Here is a 26,060-nt window from a genome sequence, read left to right as displayed (position 1 = left end):
AATAAATTGCTGGTGTCAGGGAGAAAAACGACTGTGCCACAAATTATCTACTCTTGAGAGACGTCCATTAGGAAGCTCTGTCTTTTCACACCTGTTTTATTCTGCATCACCATGGGCTCAAAGTCTGACGTGTCTATTAGGTACTAAACACTTCCTAAACTGTTTACCTCCATTACATCAATGTAACACAATATGGGCAAATTTGATGAACTGATATCTGTCCATTTCTTATACTAATCCTGCAGATAATAAGAATAAAAACAATGAATCATATTATTATTATTATTATTATTATTATTATTATTATAAAGTAAAGGATTGTGGCCAATGCAGTCACCATTTGCACGAGCAGCATATTGTGTCAGTTCGTTTGATGTACCTGTCCTGTTTGACGCTCTTACTACCGTCCTGTGAACACTGCAGATGTTATTTATTTATTTATTTACTTTAATCAACTGCTGACGTATGCACGAGCGGGTGAGTCAAACCTGCGTCAGACTTCGTCGTGACTTTCCATAGTAATTTCTCCATCCTCCGGGGAGTCGATTTATCCCTCAACACAGCCATAATCACGTGGAGAGCAGAGGTGCGAGCGCCTCTGTAGCAGGGCTGCAGAGCATCGTTAAAGCGCCGGAGTGAGGGAAACAGAAGCAGTCGGCCGTCACCTGCACACGTTAATGTCATTACAGTGACCGAACTTGTGGCAGGCGTCGAGCTCCTGCGTCAGACTTTACGCACCATGCGCCCTGTGCGACTGGAAGCTGTGTGATTTCGCATCTCTTTGCGCGCAGAGATGCTGCACACGGAGACAGAGCCTGAATGAAGACACCGAACATCACTATTGGATTCACGCAGACTCGGACGTTTCAGCCAGTTCTTCACTCTCCATAAGGTAAGAACGACGGTCCTCTAACTGTTCTCGCAATTTGATCCGTTTTTGTTTAGATATGCTTGTTTCTGCGACGAATTCATAGTTTGTCGTGAATGGCTCGAATAACCAGCGATACAGTGGCCGCCCACCTCCCAAAAAACAAAAAAACCCTCCTGAAACGACTTGGTGGAGATGAACGTCAGCTTTCACTCCATCACCTGACAAATGCTGATTTCGCCGCAACATAGACGGCGAGCGACGCTCATTAATCCCCCGTTTTTGACGACGTCGCGCCATGTGTGTCCGCATTTGGCTCCAACATGACAAATTCGGGGGCCGCTGATTACCTGCCGACTTCCACCGGTGCTGTTTGCGTCCCCGCACTGTTCTTATTAGGTGATTCATTTGACCTTGACAAGGCATCAGAGGGTATAACCACGCACAGCCCTCAAACTGGGGTGCGCGGGCCTGTGTGTAACGTGTCCGGTGGATACCTCAACATGGCCGTGCAGGTGCTGTGTTGTACCTGTCAGAATCACCGTCCAGGATCAAATTCCAGTAGGAGGCAAAGATCAGTAATTACTGAGTAGCATCTCTCCAGACCTTCTATTTCACAATGACACCATTTTCTGTGAATGGGTCTGTTTGTGATGGCTGTCTGATTGACACTGCAACAGATCCCACATCAGACCGTCACCCCCAGTTTTGCCACAATCTATCGCCCTCTCTCAGTCCCGCCACAGCAGCTCCATGTTATTTGCAGCCGACCCTCAGGGGATATCATGCCTGTCCTTTTGAGATGGAGAGAGGAGAGATAGGCGACCACTGATGCTGCAGGGATGGGATTTCAATTTTGCAGGAAGAGCCATTGCTTAGCAACCAGACTATATAAAAGTGAGAGGGTATCTTTGTGGGAGAAACAGAGAACCTGTGCCGTTACATCATCAACACCAAAGTGTCTATGGAATATATGTTTTCAGGAAGCCACAGCAGACTCACATCTGGGGGTCTGTTGGCACCACTCCTGTTTCTTTGATAAGTAAATCCATACTTCTCTCACCCTGCAGCACCTTTCCCTTTGCATTATGTTCCTCAACATCCCTAAATTCATTTTATTCTCTTCAGTACACTTTTTCAGAGTATTCTTAAAAAAAACAAAACACACCTCTCACCACTCACTATGTTTCCCTCACATGGAGACTGAGTCATAATCTAAAGAGTGTCTTGCGCTCTGTGTGAAGTCCTGCTGTCGCTAATGTGCCATCTGTGTCAGCACAGACTGTGACACTCTGAAAGTTGCTGGTGAATTTCTGCGCCAACATGGACAACTTTCACTGCACACCATTAGAAAGCCGCAGCGAGAATCCTGTCGTCCATTTTTGTTGAGCGGGCCGGCGTCATCCTAACCTATAAGTAGTAACTGGGACAGTTTGTTGCTAACTATACCAACCTTTCCATTCATAAGAAAAGTAGAGCAAAGCACTGTGTGAGCACTCCCTCGGATCTCCACTCTGCACGCCTCGAAATGCTAAAAACTCTGCAGCTTGGCCACAATATAATTTTTTGTTTGCAAACATGCTTGTCATTGCTTCACACCTCAGTCGGTGAGTGCTCGATGATGACTCAGTATTGTGGAGTTGTAGACTGCTGTGGGAAAGGTCGGTGCTGTTCTGGGATCTGCATGGAGCTCTCAGCCTCGGAGCTGCTGCGTGTCGTGACTGCAGGGGCTTATCGCTACTGTTGAGGAATGCGATGTGCGTGCTGCTGGCGTGGCCTCTGGATGGGCTTAGAGTCCAGCCGGCTGGCAACCGTTCTTGAGAAGTCACTGTGAATAAAAGGCCGCCTCTGATTTCAGTCGGCTGCATCTGTTTTCAGATTAGAGGCCTTGTCTGCAGATCAAACACCTCCGGCTTCTCTTCTCTGCCCTTGAACTGCCAGAGTGAAAAGTCAGATCTCGTCCATCCCACACAGCAAACCCCAAAATCTGTCTTCAGAGTCTGGTTTCTGTTGTTTTCTGCTCCTGTCGCTGATTTTTTCGAGGTTGTCTGCATCATTCATCATTAAGATGACCTTTAGTTAGTTAATGTACAGTGAATGCTAACTGTGTCACAGTGTTTTCATGTCATTTTGAAACACCAGCCTTTGAGGGTCAAGGGCCTTGTCATTTTGAGTGTTTCATACTTGCGACTACAAATTTCCATTTCAATTTAAATGGCTTAAGCCTCCATCTTTACAGGATTTCCCGCAGTGTTTTATGGAAGAACGTGGGCTGCCTGGCTTGAAATAAAGACCAATTTCACTGACATCATTAAGGAGCAGAGGTGCTATTTCACTCAGCCAATATATTTAAATGGAAACTCCGTCACTTTTAGACATCACAGCTTGTTTACAGGTCTTAGGGAGTACTACTGCATGCGTGAAAAAAGTTGTGTAAAGCCTTTGAGGCTTCCTTTGGAGTTAAATCTGAGAAATTGCCTTAAGTGATGTTATTTCAGTTAGCGCAGATTGGACCCAAAGACTACACATTTGAAAATGCTTGAGGCCACTTAAGCTGCTACTAGCATAACGCAGCTGAATATCCGACCAAATTGCAATTGTTTGGCCCGTTATCTGCTAACTAAACTGAACACAAGACAAGAGGTGTCAGAATCTGGGTGGCCTCCGCTGAAACCATAACTGTAAAATCCTCATTTATGCAGGAGAATCAGACTTTCTGTGATTTCTGACACAGCAGCTCTCGTGCTGTGTTGTTATCTACACCAGTTTCCTTTGAGGGAGGCACTACACACAGGACTGTAGGATTACTAGTGGATTTTTGCAAAGGGCTTCTGTAAGGGTAACACATGCCAGAGAACTTGGAGAGACTAAGTTTCCAGACAGGTTTTCTCTCCAGGAGAAAAGACAGTTCATTCAGGAGCCCTGGAACACCCTCTGAAACCTTTAAACAACCTGCAGTCAAGACGGTGAAGCTGTGTGATGAGAAACAAATACAGACGCTAGTAACTGATGAAATCTGTGCTTGAAGGCTTTAGTTTTATTGCACTGCATTCCCCTGAGACCAGCAGTAACACAGACAGATCCGCTGCCGTTCATGCTGTTCACATGACTCAGTTGTAGTATAATGGGCTCTGCTGTGAAATGAATTGTAATTCAATCTTAGGATCTGATTCACCATAATGAAGTGGATTAGTGAAATACCTCACTTATGGCCCTCAAGTGCTGCAGTTTTACTACCCTTTAAAGTACTCCGTGTACTAACTAGCAATCAGGAAAAGCAGCGCACGTGATTCTGAACCAAACCAGTTAAACTGACCGTCTGGCTCCTAAGCCATTTCCCTGTGATGTTGTGAAGGGTTCCAACTAATGATTATTTTCATAATCACTTAATCTGATTATTTTCTCGATGAATTAATCAATGTCCAGCCAGCACTTCAAACCCCAGAAATGGTTTTTGCTAATGTCACAGAAGAGTTAAAAATCAACAAATGTTCCCATTTGAGAAGCTGGAACCAGAGAATCTTTGGTAGTGCTACTATGAAAGACTAAAATAATCAAAGCTGCATGACCCATTACAACCAGTTCAAGTTTCATCACAAACAGTTTGTTTGTTGTTGCATTTAAAGTGGACAACTGGAACAGCAACTGACCTTTTACTCTTTTACTTTCTGTCATTCACTTAGTTTTCAGTTTTCAAGTTCTCGGTGTTGTTAGTTTCCATCTTGAGTGTCTATACGTGAAGTACTGTTCTAATAACATTTATGGCTTAGGCAGAAAAAAGCCCTTTGGTTATTCCTACTTTTCCTGTCTGTCTCTTTTCTTCACAGATTTAAGAAAAAGCACAACTTACTGCTTCTTCCTGATATCCCTCCTGTCAGTCACCTCAGGCTCCCCCCCTCACCTCCACCACCCTCCACCTAAAGGAGCTCTTGCTCTCGCAGCCATGCCAAAGAACACCAAGGTGACGCAGCGGGAGCACAGCAATGAGCCGGTCACTGAGTCGGTGGCTGACCTGCTGTCCCTCGAGCACCCCATGGACTATAAGAGCAGCCAAATGAGTATGGGTCTGAGTCCTGGCTCCACTGCTCCAGTGAGGGCCCTGCTACCCTCCCCTGACCCAGACGCAGAGGACGGCCGACCGGCCTGGAACAACAAGCTGCAGTACATCCTGGCCCAGGTGGGCTTCTCTGTGGGCTTGGGTAACGTCTGGAGGTTCCCCTACCTGTGCCAGAAGAATGGTGGAGGTAGGTGGATGGATGTCTGTGTGTGATTTTGGTGCATTTCAACAGTTCAGTGTCTGAATCATAGAAACCTGGAGTTTTCTGTAGCCCAGTGGGCAAAGCGTAGTAACACTTCCCAGGTTTGAAAGTCGGTTCCTAATTGGGCCACTCATGGTGAACATGTGTCCCCTCAGGGTGCTGAGTAATTGTTAACAACAAGAAATGTTGTGCTGAGTCAATGATGTTAATGCAAATCTTTTTATTAGTTCTGTAAAATCCTCAAAAAGTAAGCTGCCAGATGGGAGTAGTTAACTTAATCGCAGATAACAGTTGTTATTTTACCCTTTGGTTGGAGCCTGGCTTTTGCGTTTTCCTGTCGGCGCTCTTGTCCAGGATACTGTTGTGTGCCTGGCAGCTAATTGCTGAGACATGATTTGATTGAGAATGTCCACTGGTCCCTGTGATTGGTATAAAATTGAATGATGTACTTCTCTGTCTCATAAAACCTTCATTTGCATCACATTACAGAAAGAAATACTTCAACTAATTTAGCTCTTAGCTCCTCCACCAGATAAAGTCAGTAAGTACTGTTCTGTGTTGTGTGTCAGTTGTCTTTGACTCACACACATAATTCTGAACCGTGAACCATCTGATTTTTCCATAGGAGTCAGGATAGTATCAAGAAAATCCTTACACGCTTCAAAACAGCCTTTCTAAAATAATCCAGGATGTGATAAAGAAGATCTCGTATGCTTTCACATCACTCTATCATGTAAATACTTGAGTTCATCATTGGTGGAGTTTGCCAGGCCAGAATTTGACTGATAAAAAAATGTGCATCTGTTCTCAGCCTCCATCGTCCTTTATTTTGATTAAAGGGATAGTTTGACATCTTTGGAAATGCACTTATTCACTTACTTGATGAGAGTCAGATGAGAAGATTGACACCACTCTTGTCTGTACTGTAAATGTGAAGCTACAACCAGCAGTCTGTTAGCTTAGCTTAGCACAAAAGACTGGAAACAGCTATCCTGACCACAGCTTGTCATTTTGTGTTTTTTTTTTGTACTTTGTAAACAAACGAGATATAATCTGTTAATTCAGGAGCTTTGGTGGAGCTGGTAAATGAATTCTCTGACCTTTGGACAGAGCCAGGCTAGCTTTTCCCCAGTTTCTAGACTTTGCGCTAAGCTCAGCTAATTGGCTACTCATGGTAGCTTCATACAGATTATTTTCCATGTAATTGTGCATACATTTCAATATATGGTATACCAATTTCCAGCGCATACGGCCTGTGCTGCACCTTTCTAACCAGTCTCAAATTAAAGTCCTGCTCAGCGTGCCTGCTGATGGGGCTGCAGCCTCCTCCTCCTTGATAAATTGCACCCTGTCAGTCAATTAGCCAACTAATCGTGCGAGTCAGAGGGGCAGTCTCTTCAACATTTCTCTGTCCCTATGAACTTGTGCCGTCAGCGGCTACAGGATGAGATAATTTCTCCTCAGCACAATGAGGGGAGATTGAGGAGTCTGGTCTAATGCTGTGAGAATTTCTCGCTGTTTGCTTCCCTTGCAGGTTTCTCAGCCTTATCTCTTTGCTATTATGATTTGCTGGTATTGTTGTGAGATGAGAGGGTGTTGGTGACTAAGATGGAGGAAGTGGAAGAGTAAACACTGATTTCCTGGCCTTTCAGACATTGTCGGCTCTACCTTGTGTGGGAGGTGTGTGTAAGGAGGCTGTTTGAAATGCATGATATAACAAAGCTGGATAATCTTAATCTGTGTGTATGTGTGTGTACATTGTGTGCGTATCCCCCTCTGAATTTTGACTCAGTATGCAGTGCTGCATTGTCTTGTCTGGGCTTGTCTCAGAGATGAGGACAAAGTGTCTCCAGTCCATCTTTGTCCATTGCATCTGACTCTTTATCACCACAGTTTAATTTAAAAGAATATAAACAATCATCAATCTCAAAACAAATTAATGTTATATAGTCCACAACAAAATCAAAAATATGGAAAAGGAAACATGTTGACAGGCTGACTGATGATCTGCCTCAGTGAAGCAGTGGCAGACAAGGACAAGTAGGTACTTTTAGCAGGTCACAAATGTGTTAATGTTGGTACCATTAACCCAGGATGCATGCAGTTAAAGTACCTACATTTTGTATATCAGATCAGCAGTAAAGAGGCTTGTGGATTTATGGTGGCTACAACTGAAATGTGTTTCTCTCATCAAAAATACTCTAATATATAATGGTACTCGTCTCCTTGATCTCCTGCTCATCGACGTAAATGTCTGTTCTCTGAAACTGATAGATGATGACAACGACCACTGCTAAATTTATCGAGATTTGCTGTGTACACATCAAGTCAGACAATCAGTCAGTCTTAAACACCACACAGCAGGGTGTCATAGACCTCAATGTGCCAATCATTAAGATCTATAGCCTTGAGTCTGAGCTTAATCTCAAACTTTCTGGATTTCTGAAGTTAATCTGCTGATTTTTAATTTAAAAATCCAGATGAAGGGTCGAGGTATCAGTAAAATGACCATCCTCTGATGTGCTGAGCGACATGCTGTGCTAGACTAAAGTTATTGATGGATGGACTAATTAATTTCACCATCCTGTTGCTGGTGGGTCAAAAACTTCGCATGGGGTATTTCATGTGTGGATTCAAGTGTGGCTGAAGTGCAGTACATGTAGGGAAAAACAAAAAAAGAAGGCAGTTACCTGGACAGCGTACCTGTCTCCTCACTAACATGTTTTGTTTTCCTCTGGTCTGTCTGCTCAGAATAGACATCAAAGATAATGAAAGTAGGCAGCAATGCACTACTTCTAACAGTTAATAATACCACTGTGTAACATGACTCTGTGTCCCTGTCTTTGTGTCCTTTGTCTGCTGCTAGCTCTAATAGCCACTCGTGACGTGATCAGTGTTTTTGATTGAGCCACACGTCACAGTTGCTAGTGTCTAGTCTGGAAACAGGCTGCTCCCCCCAGCCGCCCATCAGTCTTAGCCCACCCCGTCCTCTTTTGCTGTGGATGGCTTTGTCACCATGGTGCCCCATCATGTCTTGACGTAAGCAGGACTGAACGTGACTTGTTGTCTGTGAGTGCCTGCTGCTCTCTCTGCGTTGTCCCTTCTGCAAAAAGATGGCCCTGTCTGACAAAGTGATGAATAGAAACTGACGATGACGAGGAAAAGAGGACCAAAGAGGGAGAATGTGTGAGAGGGAAAAGAGGAAGAGAGGGCAGTGGATAGAGTGAAAACAAGTGGCAGAGGATAAAAAGAATAGACTCTAAAAATAGAAGCTTTAACAATGAATGTAACAGTGTCCCCTTTAAAATGAGTCTTTGTCCTTTACCATACATGGATATCATAAGGGGCTGTACACTCTACAGTAATGCCTCACTCGTCTGTCACTTTCTGTCTCAGGTGCATACCTGGTGCCCTACTTTATTCTGCTCCTGCTCATCGGCATCCCCTTGTTCTTCCTGGAGCTGGCGGTGGGTCAGAGGATCAGGCGTGGCAGCATTGGGGTGTGGAACTACGTTTACCCACAGCTGGGGGGCATCGGGGTCTCCAGTCTGATGGTGAGTGCCAACATGACTTCATGAACCAATAAAGTCATCATGGTCGCACTTTGCAGCATGGTATAATAGGGATGGGAAGGGAGGGGCCGCCTTCTGTATTCCTGTTTCAGTTTTTTTATTTCAACGATAATCTCAATGATGCCTAATGTAGAAATACACGACTCTCCTGGATGATGTAACGATCATACAGATTTACATTCGGACCACCAGTTCCATTTATTTCAACTTTGTTCCTGAGGAATTGTGTTTTATTTGTTAGTTTGGCATGGCGGATGGCGATAGATACCACAATACCCATGACTGTCAGCTGCCGTTACCACGGAGAATAAACCAGTTAGAATTAGACCAGTAGACAATTCAAAGTGCTTCGTTGTTGCAGATCATAGACAAGTTCTTCCATAAAATCTTCATGTGCGCAAGCTTATACTGTCGACTTGTTATCAAAGAACCAGATATATTCTAATGCACTTGTTGTTTTTTTAATATTGACAACTGTGTGTTAACTGATAACTGATATTAAATGTTAATGTGTCTTAGTATTTACCAGGAGAGTTTCATGCTCATCCAAGCTCCAGGGGACCATGACTATCTGTACCAAAGTTCATGGCAATCCAGTCTCTAGTTGTTGAGACATTTAATTGAAAACCACAAATATTAGCCTCATGGTGGAGCTATAGGAAAAGTCAGCGGATCACCAAAGTCTTCAGGGATTCTTCCTGTGGAGAACATGAATATCTGGACAAATTACATGGAAATTCTTGCTGTAGTTGTTAAGCTATTTCAGTCAGGACCAGAATGGTGGTCCATATCTCTCCTCTCCATAAAGGAGCCTGTCTCATTAAACTGTAGGAGTGCCTACGTTCTGCAGGAAGCCTGATTTATTAATGACCTACTAATAGTCGAGGTCTTAGAATTAGTGGAAAAACCCATGACATATTCTTTCCACATTACAGCGAGCCATTGAGGCTGCAAAAGATCAACAAAGCTACAATTACAAAAGATACACAGCAACCAACAAAGGGGCCTTTTGTGGCCTCACACACTGACAACCACAAAGGTTTTTCATTAGTTTTTAATGGTTTATCACTGACCGGTTAGGCATTAACGAATGAATGGTTGATTTACCAATAATAATCCCACTGGTGACAATTTATGATCTCTTTTGTTAAATACAGTACACAGTAACATCGTGCCATAATATGTTTACTTACTTATTATGATTGCAGTAGGCGTTAAAGAAATGCACTGTGTGTTCATGACCAAGATCCTGAAACATCAAGTCCAACTGTTACTGAACTGGTTTTGTAGGTATGATGATGATAATTTTCCCACTTTGACTTCTCTGCAGTCAAACATGTCATGTGCAGAGACAGTAAACGTGCTGTAGAGCTCAGTCACTTGAGTCCCGCTGCCTGCTCATATTACGTCCTCTTTCTGTTTTACAGCAGGCAGCGTGCAACGACCACTGCTGATCACTGTCATAATCTGCCCCCATCATCAGTCACCCATCACGTCCCCATTGCGTCAGCATCATCGGCCTACAATATAATCAAGTCGGCAGTTGAGCCTGTCAGTCAGTGATCTGCTGCATCTGTCTTTCCGTTTGTCCGTCCTTCTGATGGTGATTTCATCAATGTGGTGCAGAAGTAGGGAGTGCCTGGCCTTGGGCAGTGAGGCGTGTGGCAGGCCGGATATGGCAGAGGGAGATTCAGCAGCTATAAATACCTTCTCATAGAGAACCCCAGCCTTTGCCGCTGAGAGCAAACAGCTCAATAATTTATACACAAGCTGTATGCTCAGTGTCTGTGCCCTGACTCAAGAAGAGGCGTTCACCTCAACAAGCTGCATGCTGTTTAGCCCCTGTGCTCTCAGTGTTTGTATATTTGTGTGGTGGGACAGTGATTGTTTTTAGGAGTGATAAGTCTTGCTGTTTTCTCTCATTTCCCCTCAGGTTTGCGGTTTTGTGGGCCTCTATTATAATGTGATTATCGGCTGGAGCATCTTCTATTTCTTCCAGTCTTTCCAGTATCCACTGCCTTGGGCTGAATGCCCCATCCAGAGAAATGGAACCCAAGCCAGTGAGTGCACAGCACAATTCACTGCACAACACACCTGAAACTGTAATAGAGACGACAAGAGACAAGTGCCCGTACAAAATGGCTTTTTATTGTACAGCCCTCGACACCGCATCAAGGAAAAATGAGCGCTGCAGAGTCCTGCAAGACAATTCCATATTCAGCAAAGAATCTCAGCAGATGCAGACACACACACACAGGCTGCCCAGTGCTGTGCAGGGCGGTGCTTAAAGCTGCAGAACGTGTCTTTGCATTGAAGCAGCTTGCCTCAGTGTGGCTCGGCAGTCAAGCAGCAGGGTCTCAGTGGGCTAACAGAAAAGTGCTTGTGCTGTCTCTATAACCAAGATGGCTCCGCTTTCCATCCTACAGAGCAGCTCTGTTGGCGAGGCCTGTCAGATGGTATGACCCGGCTGACAGTGTCAGCTGGTAGCCTGTGGTGGAGGCACATGCAGGTTCTGGCTGAGTAAAGGGCATCAGCCTTCATTATCATTCAAGGACGGCATGTCGACTCTGCTTATGATTATGAATGCAGCTGGGATGCTGTGCAGCGTCCAGTAGGATTTAGTTAAGCTATGTGCAGAGGTGGAATTATGCAATTAGGAAATACTTGTACTATACTTGAGTATTGTTTTCCTTTTCTTTGTACTATTGTACTATACTTTCTACTCCACTAACATTATGTGACAGTTACCAGTACTTGTTACTTTGCAGATTACAAGTAATTTCGATTCTCATGCACACGCTCAATACACATTCCTGGCAATGGTTTCACACTATTACACTGAATTGAATAACACGTGGCGGCTGTGCTAAACATAGCAATGCACCAACAAAGGCAGTGACGAAGAAAACTGCAAACCATGTTCCAGAAATCAGTTTTGCAAAAGGAGGAAATGTTCTCAGCACTGAATGTAAACAGAGACGTTCTGCTTTGGCAGATTGTTGCACTTGTTTTAAGAAAATAAGGCTCAATAGTGAGTGAAGGTTGCTTGTTAGGATGGGCGTTTTTGCAATGTATGATAGGTTTAAAAATATGAGTCATTGATAGAGCATAAAATACTGCTTATACATGAATGTAGCAGCAAAATACAGTGAATACAACGCTTTAAAAGGAACATTTCTGCATAATATGTACCTTACCTTCAGTACTTAGAAGTACATTGTGCTGCTCGTGCTTTTGTAATTTGTGTCACATTGTGTGTTTTTTATTTAAACAAAGCATCTGAATACTTCTTCTTCCACCACTGGCTCTTTGCAAATACATTTAAGAAATAAAATAAATATTTCAAGCTTCCTGTAAAACCGAATTGGATGTCCATCATTGAGTCCGCTGTCGGAGAGCTGTTTATTCCATTCTTATCCATTCTTTATTCCATTCTTCGTTGCTGTTGTAGTCGTGGTGCCGGAGTGTGAGAAGAGCTCGGCCACCACTTACTTCTGGTACCGCCAGACTCTCAACATCACCAGCTCCATCGATGACACGGGCGGCCTGAACTGGAAGATGACGCTGTCCCTGCTGGTGGCTTGGATCATGGTCTGCTTGGCTGTCATCAAGGGCATCCAGTCCTCTGGGAAGGTACGGGGTCCGCATGGCTTCACAGCAGGGGCACATCCTGCAAACTATAGAGATTACCACACCACAGACCACTGTACACCACCACTGTGTAAAGATGCAAGCAATAAATTATTGTAAGAAAAGCTTTAAAATTCTATTTTTAATCGATGATTCATCCTAAGTGTTGTATTCACTTTGCTAATGCTTTCCAGTCAAAGGTAAGATGCTAAAGCCTGTCATCAGCCTGAACCTATTTTTGGATCTCATCTATATTATGGAAGAGAGACACATGCAACATTAATAAGCTTAAACTGAACCAAGCAAAGACCAGTTCAGGATGCAGATGGGAAATTCTCCGTTTGGCAACAACTGCAACAACATCCTGTAATCTCGATCCAGAGAGTGAGTCACATACCACAGCGCAACATCCAGCCCACATTTTCAATAGGAAAATACACAGATCGCCAAGGTTTGACACGGTTTTTTAAACACTAAACTTAGTAATCCAATTATCATAGCCAGTACTGCAATGATTCCCCGAAATGCTGGAGGAAGGATTTTTGACTCATCCCTCCAAACCTCAAGGAGTCCTCTCCGCATTTGGTAAGATTTCACAGATTCAGTGCCAAACAAGCACAAAGCAGTTTTGGGATTGATTCATCGTGTCTGTGTGTGTGTGTGCATAGTTGCATTTTGGTCGTCCTCCTCCATGTGTGAGGCCTCAGAAGAGCGTGTCCATGGCAACACTGCGCTGTAATGTACTTGACACTATCTCCCTCTCTCTCATAGGTGATGTACTTCAGCTCTCTCTTCCCATACGTGGTGCTCTTCTGTTTCCTGGTGCGCGGTTTGCTGCTGAAGGGAGCGGTCGACGGCATCGCTCACATGTTCACTCCAAAGGTGAGAGAAAAACTGGCGATTTTGCCCCAAAAACAGCATTACCTCAGCATAATAAAGATAATACCATATGTAGTTTGCTGTAGTTTTGTGCCTGATCACTCATTCATGGGCTGTTCTAACAGATGTCTAACAGAAGTGACACTTTGTCTATGCAAGCTGTTCAGCCATGAGTGCTTGATGGTTTTATCTGCTTTACCACCAGTCCATTCAGGTTCACTCAAACAAAAATGGCATTAATATCCATACTGTGTAAAGTGTTGGTTGATGTCTCCCTCTAGTGGTGAATGTGTATAACTACTAATTAGCGTCATTGCATGCTGTGAAAAAATGACTGTGATCATGCAGAGTGATTTATTTTGTGGTCTGCTGACATCAGATGTCAAAGGAGCAGAGCAGATATGATATATTGTTTGTTGAAGTTTACTCAATATTTCTTTTTTCCAATTTCAGTTCCCACAAACTTTAGTGTGGGTCTGTTATTATAAACACATGATGCGTAACCAACTAGTGTTCAAACCCACAGAACTTTATTTTCAATTCTGTTCCCAATCCCAGCGTCGAGGGAATGATACATAAACTAATATAAAAAGAGGTTTTTCAACTTATTTTATTGGACCATCTTGGAAAACAGGGTGTCATCACTGTGATATAGAATATAAATATTGTCATAAAGGTACTTGAGGGAAGAGCATCAGTCTTCAAGTGGTTTTTAAGAGGATAAATGTCAATAAACCTGACCGACATTTTTCCCCTTCTTCGCTCCAGCTGGAGAAGATGCTGGAGCCGCAGGTGTGGAGAGAAGCAGCCACACAGGTCTTCTTCGCCCTTGGTCTGGGCTTTGGAGGCGTCATCGCTTTCTCCAGCTACAACAAGCGTGACAACAACTGCCACTTTGATGCCACGCTGGTCTCCCTCATCAACTTTGTTACCTCCATCCTGGCCACTTTAGTTGTCTTTGCCGTCCTGGGCTTCAAGGCGAACGTCATGAACGAGAAGTGTGTTGTCGAGTGAGTGTGTCACGCTGTTACAAACGCTGTCTGACCAGTCTCTCTTTGCTGTAACCTTCACTCACTAACAGCCCGCTTCTCCACATCTCTAATGTTCTGCATGCAGAAATGCAGAGAAGATCCTGGGCTTCCTGAACACTGGTGTGCTGAGCAAAGAGCTCATCCCTCCTCACATCAACTTCTCCCACCTGTCCGCCGAGGACTATGCAGAGATGTACGGTGTCATTAAGACGGTGAAGGAGGACAGCTTCGGCCAGCTGGGCCTGGACGCCTGCGTGCTGGAGGACGAACTCAACAAGGTCAGAGGGGGAGAGTTCACAAGCTGAAATGAGAATGTGATCGTTAGATATATCTGAATAAACAGAAGCATATTTAGTTTTCAAAGTTTTTAGGTTTAAGTGGTGATACACAACAAGTTGTGCTGTTATATCAAAAAATAGCAGAAAGGGAGGTTAAAATACTACGATGCTAAGCAGTGAAGTTTTTCCTCTAGAACTGCAACGAATATTCAATCAATCAGAGAATAAATTCATCGCTTCAGTCATTGTTCAAGCAAAAATTCCCCCAAACAGTTCCTTTAAAAAACTGAAGCTACTTTGCAGATGATGGGATCAGGCTATACCCTGACACTGACACAGTCCCTGTTTTCCTTTTTCAAATCGCAGTGATACTGCCGACCTTTCCAGGCTCACTCAGTCGTCAGTGGATGTTTCCAAACTAATATCTTGAACTGAGAAGTGACCTTGCCACCTTTTTCTCATTAGATGGGTCTTCAGCTCCACTTTGCATCTGTTTCGATCACAGCTTGAAATAAAACAAAGCTTGTGAACCTAGAAATGGAATTCAGCTGTTAATTTATCAGATAGTATCAGTGTTTTCCTTTAACCCTCTACCTCCTCCCCCTCTCCTCTCCAGGCAGTTCAGGGCACTGGTCTAGCGTTTATCGCCTTCACGGAGGCCATGACGCATTTCCCTGCCAGTCCCTTCTGGTCTGTCATGTTCTTCTTCATGCTTATCAACCTGGGTCTGGGCAGCATGATCGGCACCATGACCGGCATCACCACACCCATACTGGATGCTTTCAAGATCCGCAAAGAGATCCTCTGTGGTGAGCAGACTGTCTTAATACAGTTGTTTTTATCAAACTTCACTCTCTTTTATTTGATGAAATTGTTTTTGATTCATGCTGTATGTTTCTTCTTCTCCTCCTCAGTGGTGTGCTGTATCATAGCCTTCCTATTAGGCCTGCTGTTTGTGCAGCGCTCAGGGAACTACTTTGTCACCATGTTTGATGACTACTCAGCCGGTTTGCCTCTCACTGTGGTGGTGATCCTGGAGAACATATCTGTGGCCTGGATCTACGGCACTAAGAGGTAAGTCAGACTGAAGCCACATGTGGAAACGATTCATTTTCAGGCAGCGTGTTTGTTTCCAGTGGATATTTGCAGTGTTCAAAACTGGCCATCTCACTGTCCTTCATCCAAAAGGAAAATCAGTTTAATAACCGCTTTTGTCCAGACTGAAAGATCTCTATATTGGATGGATTGCCAGGAAATTTTAATGGTAATTACTTTTGATGATCTCCCGAGCCTCCCTCTAGTGCCACCTTGAGATTAACAGTTGTGGTTTTAAGCAAAATGTCTTAACAGTTGGATGGATTGGAAAATCTGATACAGACATTTATGTTCCCTGCAGGATCATTCGTAATAACTTCAACGATTCAGTCACTTTTCTTCATTAGGTTGCAATTTCAATTTGCACAATACTTGACCAAATAGCTGCAAACTAATTCCCATCAGCTATACTTTGTGTTTAGTGCTAATTAGCAAATGTTAGCACCACTCATATAGAGCAGCTCATACAGAGCAGCTGGCACTCCAAAGTAAGATTATGAACAGAGTAAACATTTCCTGCTAAATATCAGCATGTTAACTTTGTCACTGTGTGCATGTTCTGACATGGGCATTTAGCTCAAAGCAAGTAAAGCCTCACAGAGCTGCTAGCTTGGCTGTAGACACTTCTACTAGTCTATGTTCGAAGTTGCACAGGTAGTGGTGTCACAAAGCAATAGCAGCATCCATGGCATAACACCACTTTCTGCTAACAATCCCACCATGCAATACTTGGCATGATTGGAGATGTGAAAACTACAGTCACCTGATTCACAAGTGTTATAAATCTCTATTCACTGCCACACTACACTACACTATTATATAAGGAGTAATACTGGTATTGAGTGAACGGGGAGTGTGTTTTGGACACAGCCATGACAGAAAACAACAAACAATAGAGCCTTTCACAGCAGACATTTTGGCTATAATGAAAAGTACAGCTGTAATTAATAACTGTAATGATGACTGCAGTCCCTTCAAGGTTTTCCAGTTCCAGGACTCTGGTATTGTGCGTGTTTGCTCATTGGCACAGCCAAACGGGACATTTACTGTAAATGGAATCTTGTCCCTCTCTGTCTTTCTTTCATTTGCTCACAGATTCATGCAGGACCTGGAGGACATGCTTGGTTTCAGGCCATTCACCTTCTATTACTACATGTGGAGGTACGTGTCTCCAGCCATCCTGCTGTTGCTCATCGTCGCCACAGTCATGGAGATGGCCATCAGTCCTGCAGGATACAACGCCTGGGTGGAGGCAGAGGTTAGTGTTTGGTTTCTTTTGTTTATGTGTGTTTACAGACAGAGACAGTGGCAAAGAGAAAAACAAAGAGTGAAACCAAAACCAGATCTGCAAGATTATTCCATAAGTGGCCTTCTCCTCTTTCCCCTCTGCTTAAATCTCCTCACCATTGTCTTCATCCTCTTCCCTCTGCACTCTCTCTTTGCCAGGGTGCAGAGCGTTTCCATAGCTACCCTCCCTGGGCTTTAGGCATGGCCTACGCCCTCATCGTGGTGGCCATGCTGCCTTTACCCATTGTCTACATCGCCCGCCACTTCAACCTGATCTCAGACGGCTCCAACAAGCTGTCCGTCTCCTACCGTAAAGGCATGATGAAGGACATGTCCAACCTGGAAGAGCAGGACGAGCAGCGCTTCATCCTCAGCAAGAACCCCAGCGAGGCTCCTTCCCCGATGCCCGCCCACCGTGCTTACCTGGGCCCCGGCGGCACCCAGGAGATGACCAACACCAACTATGGCACCAGCACCAAGACGGGCTACCAGAACATCGGCTCGCCCGAGTCTGAGCTATGATCCACTGAGCTCATAGATCCTCCCATCCATTAAACCCCGGCCCTGCTTGGAGATAGACGAGGAAAGGGAGGAACAGAGGACGTCAAGAGGGAGAGAAAATCCACTGCCGGTTGTTGCAGCGTTCATCACACCCTAACCCCCCAGAGCTGAATCCCTCTATCCCCCTTTTCTGCTCCATTGTTCCTTGCCTGTGGTTGTTCCCTTCTCCCTTGCCGTAGGATCTGTGCTGCTAACTTCCTGTCAATCCCAGCTGTAATGACGGGATCACGGGAGTGTGAGTCCCACCAGATATGATGACCTTTTTCCATCTGTCAACATTTTACAGGAGCAGAGAGAGAGAGGGACAGAGCGAGGAACAGAGGGAGGAATGAGGCTTAGAAAGGCCCTCAGAGGGCTCAGATACAGGATTTGTTTTGTAATAAGCTCTGGCCGAGGTTAAGGTGTGTGCAGCGCTAAAACACATGTGTAATCGCATGTGTTCACCAGTGTGGAGAAGGTTATTTTTTAGACGGTTGGATGTTGCTAGATCTTGGAGATCATCATCTTATTCTGGTTCAGTTGTAGAGGATTGTTATTTGTGGGGAGAGGATGGAAGGAGACTCCGGAAAAAAAAGACACCTTGTCCTGATCTGCGTCAGTGAGTGAGAGCTTTTCTCACTAAAATCAAATTGATTACAAATACGTCCATAACAGTATAAGTCATTCCGATAGTGCAAACAGTGTTAAAAGCACATCTTTAACTTTATTGTGCCTATCATGCATCAGCAATAATAACCAGTCAAAGTAGGTTCCTCATAAAACTGTGGATCTCCTTCTATCCCTGCTTTCCCCACTAATGTAGAATACTGTACATATGTGTTGTGCAACAGTCTGAGATGTCACCGTAAATCGTGTATATACACCACAGTAGTGCAAAACGAGGGGAAGCTTTTCGCCTTCATTTCTTCTTCGTGAAAACACAGAAGCACACGCGCCCGCTGTTGTTAGAGCATCTTCAAGCCTTAACACAGAGCAGCGCTTTCCTTTTAAACAACCTTTCTCCTTGACAAACAAGGCTCTGAAGTTGTTGCCAGCAGCACCGCGCACGTCATCTCTGTGCTGTTCCAGTCGCAGCTGGCCTAGAAGAAGCTTTTCCATTTTAATCAATCATTTGAATTAAGCGTTTCCATTTTAATCAATGCCTTAGATGGGCAGAGGTGGCGGTGCACGAGCAGAGATAAGCACAGTCTGGCTGTGTGTTAGCGAGGCAGAGCTAAGCAGGAATTGGAAACGCGCGTGCACGTGCAGGTGTGCGTGTGCTAGTGCACGTGCGCCAGTGTGCTGTCTGCCGTTGAATGAGAGTTCACGGTGACCCTGGCTCTTTAAAAATAGCTGCGTTACCCAGGGGAAGCCGTGGCAACGCACCATAGATACAGATCCTCCTCTGATGTGGAGGAGGAAGAGGAGAGCGGACACCTTGCTTTGTCTGCTCCACCTGCACGGCTGTTTGTTCAGCAATACAGAGATGAGACATTTTACCGTCCGACGAGAATATGTCTCTCGTGCCGTCACAGTGCACTGAGAAGAGGTTCAGTGCAATGTGGATTTATCATACTGTGTCCCTCAGAGGATGTTTGGGTTTCATTATACATTCCTCACATCGTGACCACTATGGACATCATTTCATAAGCACTACGATATACACTTTGATGTCTTTATGTGAGGTGTGAAAACTAAAGCCTTTTTAATTTTCTAATGTGTACTCTTGTATGACAATGTATGTTTAGGGGTATAATGTGGAAAACGTACTGTGATATAAATGTTTGGAACAACTGATAATACACCCATTTGACCACTGGGTGTCTCTGCTGGCCAGCAGAGGAGCCAATGATGCTCTCAGTGAGTCTGGCCCCTCCCTGAGACAGCAACAATACTTGAGATTGAACAGATGTAGTGTGAAGCACAGTCAGTCAGATTGTTTGGTGCCTGAACAGCATCTCTGTTGTCTGTTTGCCTTATGCTTTTGTCGTTTTGTTTTCCTGATTATGTTGTGCATTTGTGTAGAGTTTGGACCGGTATCTCGTCTCATTCACTTGAGCACTTTAATTAGGTAGAGACCCTGGAGTTGTCTTTTAAGTGCAGATTCAACAAAGGCTTTGTGGAGTTTACACATTAAACACAGAATATGTATTGGTTAGCAATATTTATATATTTACATATATATAGAGAGAGATAGAGGGTTGAATGTCCATGAAAGGCGTCTAGCTTCTTGTGTGTTAGATGTCTTTACACATTAAATTTGAGCATTAAAGCAAGTTATTATGTGCCGTATAATGATATTAAAAGTGTGTTGATATGTTGATTAGGCCAATGTTGACTGATGCCTCCATGCCATTGGCTGGCACGGCTAGATCCCCCCCGTTTTACATAATGTGTGTTTTGCATCTGCTCAGGTTTCAGGCTGCAGTGCTTGGCAGTGACTGCATCAGCTGTGTATATACTTTTGTATATACTGAATGATGATGACTAGTACCATTCCCTACAGTTTGACCATAAAACCTACCCACCTTTAAATCATCCACCCCCCTCCCCTCATCCACCCATCCCGTCTGTCATAGATTTGATATTTTTAGATATTTTGTAATCTAATAAGAGGGTTTAAGTAGAGAACCACTGTGAAAGCAAAGTAATAGAAAAATGAAGGGATCTTTCCACAGTGGTCTCCCCGAAATCACAGGAAAAGTGGTGGCTGTCCACTTTGAATGTGTTAAGATGTTAGAAATTAACATGTAAACACACTTTTCATGTCGTTAAGCTCCAGATTATCACGGAAATCACTCAGATTTAGCATTCAAAAACACATACACACACAAGAAACCAGGTGTTTCTGGCCAATTGCGACACAACTGGCACACGACCGCAGGCGAAGGCACTCACCTGCAGCTTTGGCTTAGAGTTCAAGCACATTTTGGAAAGCACAGGAAAGTGAGCACAAAGGAGTTTCATGTCTTAGTGAGCAATCAGTCTCACCAGTCAATGAGTCAGTGTGTCTGTGTGGGTGAACAGGACGATGATTTGTAGATTATGTTAGTTATGCTCTGTTTCCTGCATACTCTGAGGAGTTGCTGGAGGATAAGGCTGCACACTGAAACGCACTGCCATCTTCACAAGAAGCTAAAGTGCACCATCCATTTGTCCTGCACCTGTACTGTGGCTGCAGACTGATCTGCACAATAAATACGGGAGAAATGTCAGCGAGGACAAACCTGGACTGACGAGGAGGATCCTGCACACAGAGAGCACAATCAAAACACATGAGTTTTTTGGAATCAGCAACCTCGTGTTTAAACGCAGTACATGATGCACAGTTTGCCACATTTTGCCAAGGAGTTCCCACGTCTTTACACCAGGCACGGCGGGTCTTGCCTTTTAAAAACACTTCCAAACGCTTGTAGTTCTCTGCACAGTGGAAAAATATCTGCTCATATTGGTTCGGATTTGCTCAGTAATAAGGTATTGGCACATAGTATTGATATTTGATATTTATTGCTGAAAAAGACTCAACTCCAGGGTCTCTTTGTCTTCTCCGTGTGTTGGCTGTGTTTTGTTATGTACTACAAAGGAACTTCTAGAGATTAACCCAGTTAAATTACTGAGGTTAACTCAACAAAAGTAGAGAAATAGTGTATTTATTTAACTGTGCAAATAGTCTGTATGTGACCAAACCCATAGTTATATTTATAGTATTTAAGACAATTTAATCTGTACATATTGATGTACATTCTGATAAAATCACACTGAGTATCTATAGTAAGAGTGTATACTTGAGCTGTAAATAATAATTGTATATTTTGAGATATTTTTTGATTTTTGTACTGTAGGTAATGTTACTTTGGTGTCTGTTGGTTTCTGGTGTTAGTGTGTGGTTGTTCCCATCAAAATAGCTCAGCGACTTTCTGTGTGCGTGCGTGTGTGTGTGTGTGCGTGTGTGGGTGTGTGTGTGTGTGTGTGTGTGTGGGTGTGGGTGTGTGCCTGGGTGCGTGTGTGTGTGTAAAGTAAAGTATTTGTAGGTTTTTGGTGTTTAAATGTGTGTTTCTTTCTCCTCTCTCAGTGTTGTGTGCTGCTGATCTAATCCAGTAGATTAAATCCTGTTGTTACAGTGAACTGGGACCACTAATGTAAACAATCACTTCTCTCTGTTTCTCACTGGAACTGCAAGTGGTTTCCAGCACAAAACTGGCAACACAACCAAAAGCAAATGTTTGACTATAATGAGCAGAAGTTTTAGGTTGAAGAGAGTGATGGACTGTACAAACATGACTGAGCGAACAGGAAATTAAAATAACCACTTTTATCAAACAGACCGTGTTGTGTGTCTCATTTATTCTGATTTCTATGAAAGTCTAGATGCAAGCAGGTGTTTTGTTTCTACTCACATGACTTTACTGATGCAGTACATTTGCAATCTATACATCACTGGAAATATTGTGGGAAGCATCAACACTTTTGCACATTGTTGCATCATGTCTGACAAAAAAAGAAAAACAACATGTAAGACCCTAAAACTGTGATGCTGTTTGGTCTGCCCACGGTCCAAAAAGAGGCAGGAGGTGACATCGTATGAGACATGATTGTTTCTGAAAACAATCTCTATACAAGAGATATTGATTGTTGACTCCAAATCTCAGTGTTATTTATTTGGGAACATAACATTTGATTTGATATAATCTTAAAATTTGGTCTCATGCCTCCAAAATGAGTCATTTGGTATAATCCTAAAATATGTTATAGAGCAATAGATAATAATGTTCGTTCTTACCTGTTTATTAACCGACTCTTATTGATAAAGCGATTATCAGTTGCTGTATTGACATTCAATATCCCAAGTAGAAATTTTGTTAAGTGCACTTTCAGCCCACCACAGCTCCTTTGGAATATTTTACTCCTGCGGCTTCCTTTTAACATCTTCCCACAAATTGAGGGAATTGTTTGTCTCATGTCCCACTGAGACAGACAGTTGGTCGGAAATGGACAGTTTGCTCTGGTAGCCCACAGTGGTTTGCACCATGTGCAGTTTAGCCGACCAAACCACCATGAGCTCAACTACAGCGCGCGCAGAGCAGTGCAGCACAGATCCATGTTCAGCCAGCTCTAATAAAGCAGCACTGACACAAATTGGGCTTTCTGCCAGTGTAAAGGCTGCACACGCTCATATAGCCATCGCAACGCAGACTGATTGTGGACTGTTGACAGGGATACATCATCTGCCTTTTAAGCTGCAAGGTCCATCACCTGCTGGCTCTTTACAGCTGCTCACAGTGGCTTGGAGTTTATACAAGTGCAGTCAGATGGTACAGATTTACATCAGGGTCACACAGGAGACATATTTGCAGAACACCAGCGGTCACAATGGTGTGGAAATGTCCTCGCTCCTGCTAAACATGTGGCTCCTGTTGCTTTCATGCATGTTGAAATTGAACGATTCAGATAAGTATTCCCGCCTAATTTTGCTGACTGGTGGATTTAATAATATGCTGCTTCACTCCCACAGGCCGTCTTGGAGTCTACAGAGTGATGTTGCTTTAATTGATATTGGACTGCATGCACTCAGAGTTCCTATAAAGCAGGGACTGGTGCTGCTGCTGTGTTGGTTTTGGCCGCACAGATTGTGTGCGTAAATGTCAAGCTATTTGTCTCCCAGGGTGCGTCACACTTCCTCTCGGCTGTCCGGTGTACTTTGAAGAACATCCCACTATTCTGCATCCTGTAAACAAATCATTTCCCACCCACAGTGTAGCACATGAGAGACACAAATAGGCTGAGGTGGCTTGATAATGCACACGCAGAGTGCATATGCACACACATTAATGTGAATCCCACCTGCAGGTTCCCTTACAGATGTTTATCTAAAAACAGCACACGCAGCCGACCAGCCGCTTCCCATTTTCCCTCTGTCCCGCCAGCTGATCCAGGAAAACACTGTGTCGGTGGACATTTTTCACACTTTGAGCGGCATTTTTCTGGCAGATTGGGATTGCGTGGGCAGAGATCCATCAGTCTTATTCTCACATGGCTCTTTCAGCTGCTTCCACAGCAGAGGCCAGATGGTCCTCTGTGAGGCCTGCTCAGACGAGTAACCCGACAGCCACGACAGCTCATTAGTGTTTGACCAGCAAGTCTCACTGCAAACAATGATGAGCTTTAACAGCATTTTCACTGAAGGGGTAAATGGTAAGTGGACTGTCTTCATTCACCCACTCACACACACACATATTCATTCAATGGTAGCTAGGCCACCTGCTCATTACGATTTAACGCTTTAACCATTCACACACGTTGCTCAGTAGACAGGACGACAGTGGTTTCCTGCTCTGGAAATGATGTTTTCTCTCCCACTTACTTTCATTCTGATCCATTTTAAAGATCACAACACAGATCTCAGCTAATGTTAATTTTAAGATCGCAATGTGACGAGGAAGCGGGTTGGAGAGATGTGCATAGAAATAAATGCTGTTTTGAATCCTTGGACTGTCTGCAAAAGACTTCAAAATGTGAATGTGGAACCATGTGAGTCCCTCAATGAATTCAATAGAGCTGTTTTTAAGCCTCGCTAGCAGAATAGGCCCTAGGGATGGCAATGATTGGTCTGTCTGTCCACCACCAGACTGAAATGCCTCAACAACTGTTAGATGGGCTGCCATGAAATTTTGTTGACATTCATGTTCCCCTTAGGATGAATTGTAAAGACTGATGATTTGCTGACATTTTCTCTGGCGCCAATCATTGTCTCAAAATTTTTATTTGTCCAGTAATTTGATTTTATGACCAAATACCTGCTGAAAATAAAGACTCTCCCATCAGTCCAACTGTACTTTGTGCTAATTGGAGTTGAATCAATTAATTGATTCATTTTTAACACTAATAATATTTTTAATCAAGACAAACAGAACTCTCTCGTTTGAGCCTCGCAAATGAAGTTATGATTCCTGTGTTTTATATCATTTTAAACTGATTATCTTTGGGTTTTAAACCTTGAGACTGTTGCTGGTTAGTTGTTCATTAGTTGTTGTTAGTTGCAGTCCTTGTGCTAAGCAGCAAATGTTAGCAATCAGCTGAGCAGTTACCTCTGACATAGCACTTTACCTGGATGGCTGCAAATCTTCACAGACATTAGCATGCAAATATGCTACACAAACACTGTGGACATGGTAAACATTATACGTAGTGTGTTATTACTTGTTAGCATGCTGACATTAGCATTTCCCTCACAGAGCAGCTAGTATGGCTGTCGAAAGGAAACCAGAGACAAATGCGAAACATCTGAAAAAAAAAAAAGCACATTTCACCAGTTCTTATGTTTTGCAGCCCTGTTTGTAACTCATACCCGATTTTCATTCTTCCACGTGGGACATGATTTTTTCATGCTGTTTGTCTTTGTCTTTGTCTACCAGCAGGACATCCTTAAACTTGTCAATACAATTCCATCACATTTACCTGACAGGCACAGCTTTGAGGCAAAGAAGCACTGTGCACATTTGGAAATTTCTGCCACCAGACACGCACTGTTTCTGAACCATTACTATGAAACACAGATAGAGATGTTCCTGACTGTACTCCTGCAGGGTCAGAAAATCCATTTCAGCAGCAGAACAAAATCAAGTTAGAGTATTGTTGAACTTGGATGGAGGTTTCACTGAGAGGTTGAAAACTCATGATTAAATATACTGCATAATCGTGGCCAGCTATCTCATAATATTATTATGTAGAATTGTTAGAAGGTGAAGTGCTGATGGATATAGGTAGCAGTCATAATCAGCTGGAAGACTATTCAGACAGAGAGAAACAGGTAGAGCAGGTCACGAGAGGCGGCTGTTTCCACTCCATTTGTTTTTTCCTGTTGGATGAGCAACAAGTTGTGTGCGAGGCTTCATGCACTGCTGTGAGAGCTGCAGAGGTCAATTATCTGACGTGAGTGAAGGGAAGCAGGAAGCAATGAGACACTTTTAAGAAACACCCAAATTTATCTTGGAACATTTGGTTTTCTGAAATATGATGGGACATACAGGATGTAAGGGTATAGCTGCTTAAGTCTTGGTCTTTACAGTCATGTTGAATATAAAGATCGAATTGTTGAGAATAATTCTTCACCACAGCAAAACTTCAGGGCAGAGCAAAGTGGCAATTATCTCCACATCCAAGGCTTGCTGGACCACAACACACCTTGTCTTGCTGGATCCCAATTAGATGGTTGAGGCGACTGTGGCCCCAGAAACCCACTGACAACCAGCTATCTTTAATAACGTAGGTGTATTAAAGAAGAGTCAGAAATATCTATGGACAGACAATAAAGACAATGGACTGTTTTTGACACGAGCATCTTACCAAAGCAGCGCTCTTAAAACATATTGATGCACTGAAAACCTACTTACTCTGCGGTGTGTGAACAACACTCCATAACGGACAAATTGTTGTTGTTATTTCAGCGATAATGTACAAATACACATACAGAGCAGTTCCATTCATCTTCATGTAAAAGCTATGTGTGTATGTGAGGTTGAGAGGTCACAGGTAAACAGGAAGACATTTAAAATGCACCAGGAAGAGATAGGGGGGAGTGCAGAGGTCATGGATCCATCGGAGTAATACAGTTTAAACAAACA

At 43.6% G+C, this 26,060-nt stretch overlaps 1 protein-coding gene across 1 annotated transcript; it reads left to right on the top strand.

Moving 5' to 3' along the window:
* Nucleotides 1-499: 499 nt before the first annotated feature.
* slc6a17 (solute carrier family 6 member 17) lies at nucleotides 500-21,761 on the top strand. The gene is made up of 12 exons (XM_076740447.1): nucleotides 500-892; nucleotides 4,696-5,112; nucleotides 8,524-8,681; nucleotides 10,633-10,759; nucleotides 12,151-12,332; nucleotides 13,101-13,211; nucleotides 13,977-14,218; nucleotides 14,325-14,517; nucleotides 15,134-15,326; nucleotides 15,432-15,591; nucleotides 16,708-16,870; nucleotides 17,059-21,761. Exons 2-12 carry the CDS (start codon nucleotides 4,812-4,814, stop codon nucleotides 17,419-17,421), a joined length of 2,193 nt encoding a protein of 730 aa, XP_076596562.1. The 5' UTR covers nucleotides 500-892; nucleotides 4,696-4,811; the 3' UTR covers nucleotides 17,422-21,761.
* Nucleotides 21,762-26,060: the final 4,299 nt, after the last annotated feature.

The sequence above is a fragment of the Chaetodon auriga genome, chromosome 10, assembly GCF_051107435.1.
Source record: "Chaetodon auriga isolate fChaAug3 chromosome 10, fChaAug3.hap1, whole genome shotgun sequence".
Lineage (NCBI taxonomy): Eukaryota > Metazoa > Chordata > Actinopteri > Chaetodontiformes > Chaetodontidae > Chaetodon > Chaetodon auriga.
The sequence above is the reverse complement of the archived record's forward strand: the minus strand, read 5'-3'. Positions and strand labels throughout refer to the sequence as shown.